Source organism: Balaenoptera acutorostrata, chromosome 21, assembly GCF_949987535.1.
Source record: "Balaenoptera acutorostrata chromosome 21, mBalAcu1.1, whole genome shotgun sequence".
In the NCBI taxonomy this organism is placed as follows: Eukaryota; Metazoa; Chordata; class Mammalia; order Artiodactyla; family Balaenopteridae; genus Balaenoptera; species Balaenoptera acutorostrata.
The window spans coordinates 16,583,398-16,596,021 of NC_080084.1; the positions used below are offsets into that span (position 1 = coordinate 16,583,398).

At 34.6% G+C, this 12,624-nt stretch overlaps 1 protein-coding gene across 1 annotated transcript in view; it reads right to left on the reverse strand.

Moving 5' to 3' along the window:
• Positions 1-12,624, reverse strand: part of TNKS (tankyrase) — a 182,858-nt gene that overhangs the window by 37,426 nt on the left and 132,808 nt on the right. The window contains exons 12-16 of the mRNA XM_007174051.2: positions 11,135-11,306; positions 7,410-7,489; positions 4,070-4,215; positions 1,634-1,799; positions 54-273 (exon numbers count right to left, since the gene is read on the reverse strand). Of these exons, the coding sequence (XP_007174113.2) occupies positions 54-273; positions 1,634-1,799; positions 4,070-4,215; positions 7,410-7,489; positions 11,135-11,306 (784 nt within the window). The remainder of the gene's footprint in view (positions 1-53; positions 274-1,633; positions 1,800-4,069; positions 4,216-7,409; positions 7,490-11,134; positions 11,307-12,624) is intronic.

A 12,624-nucleotide genomic window follows, 5' to 3' on the forward strand; every position in this document is an offset into this window, starting at 1 on the left:
GTATTAGGTATCTAAGAAAGGTCATGAGCCTTGGAAGCGCTGGTGATGCTTACCTGCCAAGTGCAGAGGGGTTGAGTTTCTGCCTTGGGTGTCTCGGCAGTTGATATTCTCTGGGGTACAGAGCTTCTGCACTCTTGCCAGGCAGCCCTTCTTGGCAGCATCCAACAAAGCAGCATCTCCTCTCAGTAAGTCCTGAATATCCGTGTCTCCTTCTTTTACCAAATCTAAAGGTGTATTTCCATCTCTGTTCTTTTTAGTCGGATCTGCTCCATGCTACAAAATGACCAAATAGGGTTTGTGTTTTCTGTAGTATCTTTGTTAAGTTTTGTTTCTTTATTTTTAACTTCACCTTCACTCATCCAAAGAAAGATTATCTATTCTATACGCATTGTGAAAAACAGAGGCAATATTCGGTCTTTCTTGCAAAATTCCTACTTAGCAATATACTGGATCAGCTTTCTAACTATCAATACTTCCCAACCAAAGCCCCAAGCCTCAGGATCAACAGTGATGGTGAGTGGGAAAGGTGTCGAGTGTCTTTTACTTTTCGTATCATATACTTTCTCAGACTCCAAGCTGTCTTCAGAAACCACTTTTCCTTTTAATCATGGCCTGGATATTAATGTTGACCAGATTTCAATTATATAGAGATATTCAGTGTTGATGAAGTGAGAAGAGGAAGACACACAGGTGGAAAAAGTACTTAATTCCAAATGGAATCAATAAAAAGAAAGTTTGGTAATTTCAAAATATTTCCATTGTAAGTCTTAGAACCTATCATGAAATCAGGTAGAAATGTATTAACAGTTAATTTGATTTTAAAAGTTTAATCATCTATACCTATGAAATAAAGTCAATAAAAGTCAAGAATCTTTATTACAGGCCTGACACAGACTGCTATAGGCCCAATGGAGAAATTTGGAATAATCAACCTAGACAATGAATTCACATTGTCCTAGAAGTTATTTCTTATAACCAGTGATAATAAAAATGAGTATCAAATACAGTGTTATTCTCAAAACTCATAAGAACATACTTGATCCCATGAAAGTGGCAGGAGAAGAATTTTATATTTAACCAGGACAAGTTTTCCTCTAGTTTAAAAAAAAAAAAAAAAAAAAAGAGGAAATGACATAAATACATGTCCAGTCATTTTTCACATCTTTTAATTAATTTCACATCTTTTAATTTAACTTCATATCCTTTAATGTTTAAATAATGCTTAATAATTAGAAATGAGCTTGTTAACAATAATAAAATAGCTAGTAAGAAGAAAAAATCAAACTTGATGGAAAAACTTGGTTCTTCTCGTACGAATGTTTTCTGATATTAATACTGTAAGTATCAGATAAGCTATGCAAACTAATTCAACTCTTTCCAAAACCTACCTTGTTGAATTGTGATGAACTCAACATAATCAAGTCAGTTCAGAAAGGCACTTCAGACATTACTCAAAGCTACGTGAGTATCATGATATCACACTTAACACATCCCCCTAAAATAGAAAATGGAAGCAGTCTCTACAGCACTTACTGTACTGTATTATAGAATAATTTACTCTGATGTAATTATATGTCCTAACCAAATAATAAATATAATTACTTTATATTTTATAATTTTTAAAATTACATACTTTTAAAAGGAGCTTGCAGATTTCATATTTTCCTTTAGCTGCTGCTTCATGTAGAGGGGTAAATTTCCATAAGTCTGCCACATTGACAGAAGCCCCATGCCTTACCAAGAGCTCAGCTACTTCATAGTGCCCATACGAACAAGCATTATGAAGAGGCACCAGGCCACTGAAGAAAAGAAAATTATTTTAAAGACATACAACAAATCTTTGCATTAAAATGATATGTATAATAAAAATAATTCTCTATGGCATTGACTATACTGAACATTCACTTTAAAAAAAATTCTCCTCTGATCTTGAAGATAGCATCATCCATTTCCAAATAAGGATTAACAATTTCAAAAATGTCCCTTTCAATATAAGGACCTTGCTTAGTTTCTTGGTGATGGATATAAATTTCACAGCAATCTTTATTCTTAAAATACATATAGATATACCCATAAAAAAGGTTTTATTATAGTACTTTTTTTTTTTAATTTGTTTTAAAGTATTTGTTTATTTATTTATTTATAGCTGTGTTGGGTCTTCGTTTCTGTGCGAGGGCTTTCTCTAGTTGTGACAAGCGGGGGCCACTCTTCATCACGGTGCGCAGGCCTCTCATTATCGCAGCCTCTCTTGTTGCGGAGCACAGGCTCCAGACGCGCAGGCTCAGTAATTGTGGCTCAGGGGCCCAGTTGCTCCTCGGCATGTGGGATCTTCCCAGACCAGGGCACGAACCCGTGTCCTCTGCATTGGCAGGCAGATTCTCAACCACTGCGCCACCAGGGAAGCCCCTATAATACTTTTAACTCAGGTTTCATCCTGGCAATATAAAGAGCAACACTACAAAGTGATTTCAGGAATAACTAATTAATAATCTGGTTTTATCATCTCTCAGATTTTCTTCCATTTGGGTCTTCCTAGTGAAAATTGTATGCTTGCTTACTTATAAAATACACAATGCAATTTAACTTATCTACTTAGGCAAGCTCAACCTTCTGTTTTTGGCTTTTTTTTTTTGGTATTCTTAAAAATTCAGTAGTGGTTTCTGTGCATAGATTTAAATATTTAGGTGCCAAGCAACGGAAACTCAAAATCCAAGTGATAGAGAAACTTCAGTATTCAGTAAAGAAAATAATGAAATCAACCATAAACACTACTCAGATGAGCAAACTATCCTGTGATGACTCTAAGTTCTGATTGGAAGGCAGCTGGCATTCTAAAAGGACAAAGATGTCCCCATAAAAAAGGGTGCATCAAAAGGATAAGTTTAAGTTGCACTTACTATACAGCAAACACAAGGTATCAAGTTAGTACCTTTTTACTTAGAGAGATCAGGTTTTTCTGTTTTTGTTTTTAATGTTTTGAGACCAAAAATACTGACTGCTAAAATGGGGCAATAGAGGGACTTCCCTGGCGGTCCAGTGATTGAGACTCTGCGCTTCCAACGCAGGGGGTGCAGTCAATCCCTGGTCGGGGAACTAAGATCCCGCGTGGAGCGGCCAAAAATAAACGTGGGCGCGGGGGGCTGATGGCAATAGAAACAAATGTTGGCTCCTCTCTAACGCACCATAATACTTTGAAAGAGCTAGTGATAATATTATTAAATATTCATGTCTGCTGTGTCCCTTTTAAAAGATAAATAAACCCAAAATGGTTAACTGAGGTCTAAGTTGTGTGGTTTAATTCTACAGCAGTCTGGTACGTAATTACACAGAAAGGTGCTTATTTATATTTTGAGATGATATGAAATTAACTCAGGATATGGAAGCTCATTTCAGTTAAAACTTCCTTCTTGCTTTTCTAAATAGCTTCCATGGCTGCTTTAAACTCTGTCTAGATAAATTAAAACAGTTCAGTAAACTAATATAAAAATAGAGAATATCTGAATGAGTAAAAATAAAATTATGTTTCTATTAATATGACTTTGGGATGGGTGGCTTCTTTTAGGAGGAGATTATACATTTTTAATAGCAAAAAAAGGGATGAACAATAAATTACAAACTATATAAACACATGTACATAATGCAATAAAATACTATATATAGGCATTAAAAGGATGAAATGAACTATTAAGTACTGACACGGAAAGACATTCAAGATATACTACTGGGTGAAAAAGGCAAATTGCTAAGCAGACCGTGTGGAGTGACATCATCATTTACGTTAAAAACAAGCTCCACCACAACAGCACACACACTGCGACAGGTCCTTCAAAACTCCAGACAGTTACAACAAAATTTTGATGCTGTAATCTCTAGGAGGTGGAGTGAAAGGGACTTTTCACTTTCTATACTACACGTTTCCATAATGTTTTAATTTATGCTTTAAACTTAAAAAAAAAACATGCATTACTTTTTTAATAGGGAAAAAAAATCTAAAACTTCAAAAATATAAAGAAAAGAAATTTTAAGTGTCAAGAAAATGCATCCCGAACAGTGCAATTCTAACGCATACCCTTTGTCTTTGGCATGGACGTCGGCACCGTGGTGTAGGAGGTACTCCACGACAGACACACGGTTATAGCCTGCCGCAAAGTGCAGGGGCGTAGAATGCCGGCCCTCTAAGTCTCTGCAATTCACGTTCTGAGGGCTGCAAAGTTGCTTTTATGGTGCACACACACAGACAAACACAAAGAGCACGTTAGTAGTTATTCGTAGAACTCACTCCAAAATACTGCAGACATCTTGGATAAACTGTATTTTTCTAATGAATATTTCTTTCCAAAGATTAGATAATACAAGTGATGTTTTAAAATCAGCACGATGTTTGGCTTTACAGTGTCTACAAATGTTCCGTTTGCAAAGCTATTTAATCTTTTTCAACATTTCCTCGCCAAAATCTTAATCCAAAAGAAAAACCCATAATAAGGCAAGCACTTCCAAGGCAAATGGTGCCTTCTTCCTTCACAGTTATAAGGCTTTCCTCCCCGAGACTGCCTGTAACAGCCTGTATGCTTGTACCAGCACGCTCTTAGCCACTCTTTGCTCAAATAAGACCAACCCTGGTTGACTGCAGAATTACCCAGAATTCTTGCCTCCTTTGATGTGGCAAGCAAGAAGGCTCTGGGAAAATTACATTAATTCTGTCTGGGCCATCCACTTGGCCCTTCGATCCATCTCAGCAAAGCCACGCAGTCAACAATGTTTTACTTGATCTTTGAGGGGATATTTGTCTAAGTCTACAAGTCAGATTGATTCTGATCATATTCTAGTTTTTGGCCTTCTATCTCCTTCAGCTGTATCCTCCAAATCTCTTCTCTTTCACCTATTCTCCTTTTCAATATTATCATTTCAGCACAAGCTCAACTGTTTGCTTACAAAGCAGTAGAAGCAAAGTTAGGCCAGAGCAGTTGCATCGCTGATGGTGACAGATGGACTCCAGTAAAAATATTTGAGTAACAATTTTTAAAGAATCTCATATTTTTTCAGTGAGAGGATTATTATCTACGTGTGAAAACAACCATCATCTCCATTTTACAGATAAATAAACCAAGGCTCAGAGAAGTTAAGTGACATCCTTTTTCATACAGTTGGTAAGGGGTAGAATAAAAACTCAAACCCCACTTTCCTGATTCTTAATCTTTTGATCTTCTTGCTACATCATTGCTTACCTACTTAATTACCCAAATTCAGGGAAGTGATGAGAAGAGAGGTAATGAAAAGAAGAATTCTTAAGTTAAAAAAGCAGAGAAAAACGGTGACATTTTCTAGGCTACAGGTATGATGGCAAGGGCTTTCATATATAGCTCACTGTAATGAGCCATTATAATACAAAAACTCTGAACCTGGAAGATATCTATGGAGATACTGAGGAGGGGCTGGTAGGGTAAAAACAGGGCTTATCAGGTGGTACAATTTTTATATGACAGAAGGAAGTCTGGGCATAAGGGAGAGACTAAAATCTGAAGAGCCATTGTCATCTGGCCAGGTTATATCTTTTCATGACAACTGAGTCTGTGGCAAATTTTATATATTTTATTAATATATAAATTACAGAATCAAAAAACAAAATTAAATAGAAATAAATAAATACATAAACTAGAAAGAAAGGCTACAAAAATTGACAATAAACACCTTCTATGGTGTCTTACATGATTGAAGCTGCTTCCTGCTGCTGCTGCTTTTATTCTAGTTCTTTATACTCTAAGTTAGCTTTTTTTTTCTTTTGCAGAGAACAGTGGCAAAATGGGGATGAGGTAGGGAATGAAACCCAATTTATTTTACCTTATTTTATTTTTTTATTAACAAAAAGAAAGCCAATTCTGCTTATTAAATATTTGCTTTTTACTATTTGGAAGTTCTTTATCCTCTATTCTATTTTAATTTCTTTTTGAATGTCAAGGCAATTTTTACATCCTTCCTACCTGCTTCTCAAATACTTTACTCAGCAAACAGCCTTTTTTTCTAATAACTAATCTCTAATGCTTTCTAAAGCCTCTAAGGAAGGAAGTTTACCATGCTTAATTCTCACTTAATTTGTGCTTTGTTTTCTTCTGCCATTTCTACTCTATTCATAAAAATATATTTGGCCTTTATTGTGAATGGATTGTTTAAGAAACCTGGAAGCTGTGGCATGGTTTCTAACACATACAAGATATCGGAATTAAAACCTACACACTAAAAAAATAATAAACTATTAATTTAATTATAATGGGCACATATAGCAATTCTAGCACTGGGGTTATCATGCTGTGATACAGAAAAGGAGTCCTAATCACTTTTATATTTTAAGATTTTATTAGGATACATTTCAAATGATAAAAGTATTTTTAAGAAAAAATATATATAATTTCAGATCTAAGGGAAATTTAAAATTTCTCTCTAGTGGCTATTATGACTGAAATTTACTATTTTCCTTTAAATAACTTAGATGTTAATGTAAGATGGAAGAGAGGTTGGAAGTAGCCATATAATGCAACAAAAATAAAATTTCTAGGCAACAGAGTTTAGAAAGCATTTACTGTTGTTTTCAACCAGTATACATCATCGAGAGTACTAAAATTTGCCTGCTAAAAATCACAAAAACCAAGTTTGCTTAATAAAAAATGACAATAAGAAATGGGCAAGATTAGTTTGTAAAAAATAAGCTGGTAAGAATATCAATACTAAATTTGCAATTAGCCTTTCTTTAAAAAAAGGAAAAAAAAATAAAACTACAAGACCAATCCCCAAACAAAAACAAAACTCATATCCCTTTCTGCTATCTTCATCCACACATGAATGATTATAGATGTGAAGTGTATGTGCTTTAAAAAGGCATATTCAATATTAGAATATAATTTTATATTTGAAAAAATTCAATCTATAATCATTGTTTCTACACCACAAGTAAAGGTTGATAAAATTTCCTTGGCAAGCAATGACATAGGAAAGAAGATCCATCTTCTGCATATAATTAATTCCAAATGGTTGCAGGATCGTAAGGATGCTTTCCTAGAGCAAATGTGAGAATCTCTTGGAAAAGGTCAAGAACATTGTTTCAAACTTTACTGTACTATTACCTGGGCTTGAACTAGCTTGGAAATTTATGAAAGTGGCCAAAATAACATTTTAATTAATAAAAGTGGAAATAAAAAGAGCGTTCATATAACCAGAAGTAAAGTGACTAGAAGGTGGTTTAATGTAATAAGGCACATACTGGAAAACCTTCACAGTTAAAGATCTCTCCTGTTTATGGATCTACTCTGCTCATCCCTTTTATTGTTTGGATTTGAGTAGTTTCACTTACAAGCTTAAAATGAATTGGTAAGCAAAGGTTCCACAGAGCTACCCAAGACATTAAAGCGCTGCCTTACCTTCACAGTTTCCAAGTCTCCGGCTTTAGATGCTTCTAAGAGCCGATAGTCAACATCAGAAGTGCGTATAGGTGTACTTTCTACGTGAAAGAAAGGAAAGTGTACTGTTGGTTTTTAAGGAATCACGGAGTAGCTAAGGAGGGAAAATTATTTGGTGAATGGAAAGAGAGAGGTTAAGGTGTCAGAAATTTCTAAGATCTAATTTAAGGTTTTGTGGTGTCTTACTTCAATCTATATCTACCTTATCATAAGCCAAATTCAAACAAATTTTAGGACACACAAATCCTTCTCCATCCCAATTACTCTGTCTTTCAAATTTTATGGTCAAAACTTGGCAAAGGGGAATGGAGAAACATAGGACCATGAGATCAAGGACATCTTTATGATACATTGGTCTTTCAAAGTGTTGGAGCGAAGCTTTGCAATAGATTCTGTTATGTAAACCGAGGGAAGCCACTCAACTTTCAGTACTTAATGTTTAGCCTTTCTTTTTGGTCTCAGTTTCTACAATATGAAACAGAAGTAATACTCCTGAAATCAGTGACCTTAGAAAATATAATCAGTGTACAAAAAAGGCCTACTAAATACAGAAATTTGTTTAATTCGCATTTATTATGGCTTCAGGGAAATGCAATTTAAAATGTCTTAAGAGGTGTGATACAAATGTTAAATATAATTAAGTCAGGCTGTTAAGTCTAGAAGTTATGAGGCTAACAAATGAGTTATTCTGATTAATCCAATACTATAAACAAACCAAAAATTCATTATACATTGGCCCAAATAAAAAGATTTTTAAAGGAAACAATGCTTATCACTCAAAGTATGTTCATGGACATTAAGTGTGGCTTTTATAATGCACATGTGTACACACACTCATGTAACACAAAAGAACTTAAGTCCAGAAAACCTGGATTTAGACTGGGCTCTATTGTGATGATGGACAAATCATTTGATAGCTTAGTTTTCGCACCTATAAAGTGAGTGTTGGTTGGTTTCCCATAAATTCTCTTCCAGGCTTAAGATTTCAATATCTTGTGGCCAGAGACACCTTCCTTGAGTCCGGTGTCCAAATGGGAAGATCAAGTGATGCTATAATAAGGTTTCAGATTTCAGAAGAAATACTTCAGCTCTTTCTAAAGTACTTTATTCAGGGAAGTGAGTTTTACAGAGTAAGTTATGGGAAGTCTTCAATGGAAGATAAACTATATTTATTTAGTCATAATAATAATACTTACCAGATAAAATGCTAAGATTAAAGGGAGGAAAGATGAGAGTATTTCATATAATGAAATACATTTTTGAAATATCAACAATTATTTTTCTTTAAAAGGGAGTTTATTGCGTTTGTTAGTCTGCAGAAAACTTTACTAATGTAAACTGTTGGCAACTATAGACTTGGGAGCTGAAAGTGCAGGTTTCTAAAAGTGGATCTCAAATCTGGTATTAACAGGTGTTTTTAAATGAATCTTTAAAATATTACCCAGAACAGAACCCCAATAACTTACTATACATTCTATATGACTGATGTATTCTTTCAGGAGTCATTATAGATATAACCTGGAATTGGATTAGTAAATATAGGTACAGTTGAAAAGTTCAGCCAGTACATGGTCTACAGACTACAGACACACAAGTTTCTTGGAGAAATATTAGTTTAAAAAATTATATCCTCTTCCAAATAAAAAATAATTCCCATTAAAAAAAAAATCTAAGGGCAAGACTTTACCGTTAATTTCCATTATTTGTATTATCTTTCCAGATCAATAAAAAATATGAAGAACTAAACTAAAAAGTTCTGGCACATATTAAATTAGGCATTCAATGACCTATAAAATGCTTTATCTTACTAATCAATTTTTAAGAATTATCAAAATAATTGAAAAAATTTTCATTTGTGATTCACTATTTATCTTTTACCAGCAGTCATATATTCTAACTATTCATTTAGAAGACGTTTTAAAAGCATTACTGGAGCTAATCTGCTTAATTTATTCAATCTTTTCCTCACCATTTTGTCAATTACCTCTAAAAACTATGTATAGTATTATTAGAAAATCTGATGTAATAGCTATAAATGTTTGCCGATTTATGGTTACAACTTATAGAAACTAACCTAAAATCCACTACTAAATGGTTCTTACAAAAGTATAAGAGAAAAAATTTTGAAACAAAAATCACACCTTTTAGAAATTATTAGAATTTACTGAGAAGGCAGAAGTATTTCCTAGTCAAAGAGTGCTTATCTTCTTTAAGCAAATGTTCTATTGCTCTGTAGAAACAGGAAGTTAAATGAAGGCATGTTTTTCATAGTTGAAGCTATAAATCCTATGATAGCAAATTTTATTCCTTTAGATAGATCTTATTGGTATTGATAGTGAAGATGGCCTAGATAGGTCTAAATTTAACTGTCTAGAGACCATCACCTAAGACTGAAGTAGAATGCCACTATCTAAGAATGAACTAACACAAGGGAAAAAAACCAAATCAACAGCTTTGACAATGTGGCACAGTTACTCTTATGAGGCTGGTTAGCTCTGATTCAGCTCTAACAACACGTACCATGCTCCGTAAGTCTGGAAAGGTCCCCTATTTCCATGTATAGTAGTGATTCTTAACTGGGCTGTACTTTTGGGGGGCCCTTCAGAAATCTGTGGGGTTAATTTTTGTCTTCTAGTGGAGTCATGCCCTAGCTATTACTATTGTAACAATTATAAATTATTTTACTGTAATTTACTTTCATTTTCCCTTTCTATTATAGATAGGGCATTTAATAAAGATTTTTGGAAAGGTCTCTATATAGTTAGGTCATAATATCTATGAATTTCATTTCTGGATAGTAAGTGGATGCTATAAAATATTCATAATAAAGAGGGTATGCTTTGTCTGATGAAGAAAAGAACTACTGCATTACACGTAGGGAAAGTAGCAAAGACTTCTGATTCCTTGCCTGTAGCCTACTCAATTTTACTCTTTCAGTTTGTGAGGTCATTCTACAGCAGACATAATCCATGGAAAAAATTAAAAGAACAAGAAAGAAGAGTCAATTATATTAAATTTCTTTTGTAACTTCTTATTCATTTTTCAGTAGGCAGACTGTGTTATTTCCTCTAATTTGGGGGCTTTGGAAACTAGTATCTATTTTTGTAACAGTTTTATGTTTGATCGCCCTCAATAACTAGATACTTAAAGTATATAACACTGTGCTAGGTAGGCACTGTAACACTCAGTAAGATTTTATAATTATATTTAAACCAGGAAAGACAAGATAATATCATAATAGTACAATGAAGATAAGAATTACAGAAAGCAGAATATAACACATGTAAGAACAATTAATTAAAAGATCATTACTGTATGAACGATTTGTAATTTTCCCTATTTGATAGATTTCGGAGCAACCATAATTCCACACTGTTTATAGGAGTTTTAAGAAACCTTTGATCATAACACCCATAAGTCAGGTTTCCAACTTAACACTAAAAAAATTAAAGAAAATGGTTGTCTCTTTTCATGACACCTACCTCAACCCCACCAAAATAGGCTGACGGGCAGAGCCACAGGCTAAACTGCAAGCAAGGAAAGGCAGGAAAAATATTCAGGCAAAGAAAATATTCCAAAGAGCCACTTAAAACAAGGGGCACAAAGTTTGTCTGTGAAAAGAGTTTATCAGTGGAAAGACATGGAAGAGGAAGAACAGAATGCAATGTCTATCTATTTGAACTTACCACTCAGAATCTGCTGCACTGCTTCGTTCCCCATCTGTGCTGCTGTAAAGCCTTGTAAAGAGATGATGGAGGGATCAGAGCCGTAACTCAGTAGCAGGCGGCAGGTCTGCAGGTGACCGGCAAGGGCAGCTCTATGCAAAGCAGTCTGACCAAGGGTGTCCAGTGCATTCATCTGAAAAATCATTGGGTGGGCACATGAGATCGAGCAGCTATTTTTGTTCCCTTTTACACCCTAGCGAATAAATTATGAGAAAAATCAACTGTCAAAGCTTTTTGAAAAATACCACAGACTATTCATTATTAATTCTCGCTCACTGATTCTAAGAAATACCATCTTCTTAGTTGCCGTTCTCTGACCACCTTACTGAAAATTCTAACATACCCATCCTTTCCCTGAACGACTGTCTTCCTGTCCATCCTCCACTCCCTGCCACTCTCCTCACAACTAGGGGTCTCTGTAAGGTCCCTGGGGGCTGGGACTCTTGCCTGATGTTCACTGCCTGCCACGTTGAAGATGCACATTAAATACTTTTGGATGAATGAGTTCTACCAAACTTGTTCCCGGAATATAAAGACAACAGAATAAGTAAGCAAAGATAGTCAAAGTAATTAATTACATTTCTTTTCTAATTTTAGTAAATGATTATGATAGAATGCCCTAATTGAATTACACATTTAACCAAAAACCTGATTTGAAGATTCAAAGGTTCCATTTTTAAAACTTTGAAAAATTATATAGGAAGAATAATTTTAAGACTGTTAAGACAATGTTAAACCTTTGAATCATGTTTATAATTTGATCAAAACTAACGAGTCCTAACCTGTTTTCTAGGATACCCCAGTAAAGACTCTACTCTACTCAGACCAAAGTCCATGTTCATTGTACATGTTGCTTCTTTCAGAGAAGCCCTTCGTTCTGCCTTTCTGGATTATGAGATCCAGTGCAAGTCTCACCTTTTCTAAGAAATCTTCCTTGATTACTTGAAGCCTTGATGATTACTTCCTTTCTGAACACCTATGTCAATTCAGCACTATTTTATAAATTAGAACACAGGGATAGTGTTTGTTTACCAAGTAAAACTAAGGTTACTGAAATATGGAAAGTATTGTATAGGTTTTCTGGGTCCTCTAGAAAGCTCCTGTTAATGGTACATAGTAAATTCTCAAATATATGCTGGTTGGTTATTCAAAATGCTTGGGTACCGCCACCAAACACAAGATTAAGAAAAGAAAGGATTTAAGACAGTCTCCCTGTCTCCAGCTTTTCATTGTTGTAAGGCTGTGACACTTCAGGCAAGGGTTCAAATAAATTTTTTTTTTTAATTTTTGAATATTATTGATTTTTTTATACAGCAGATTCTTATTAGTCATCAATTTTATACACATCAGTGTATACATGTCAATTCCAATCGCCCAATTCATCACACACACACACCCCCCCCACCCGCGGCTTTCCCCCCTTGGTGACCATACGTTTGTTCTCTACATCT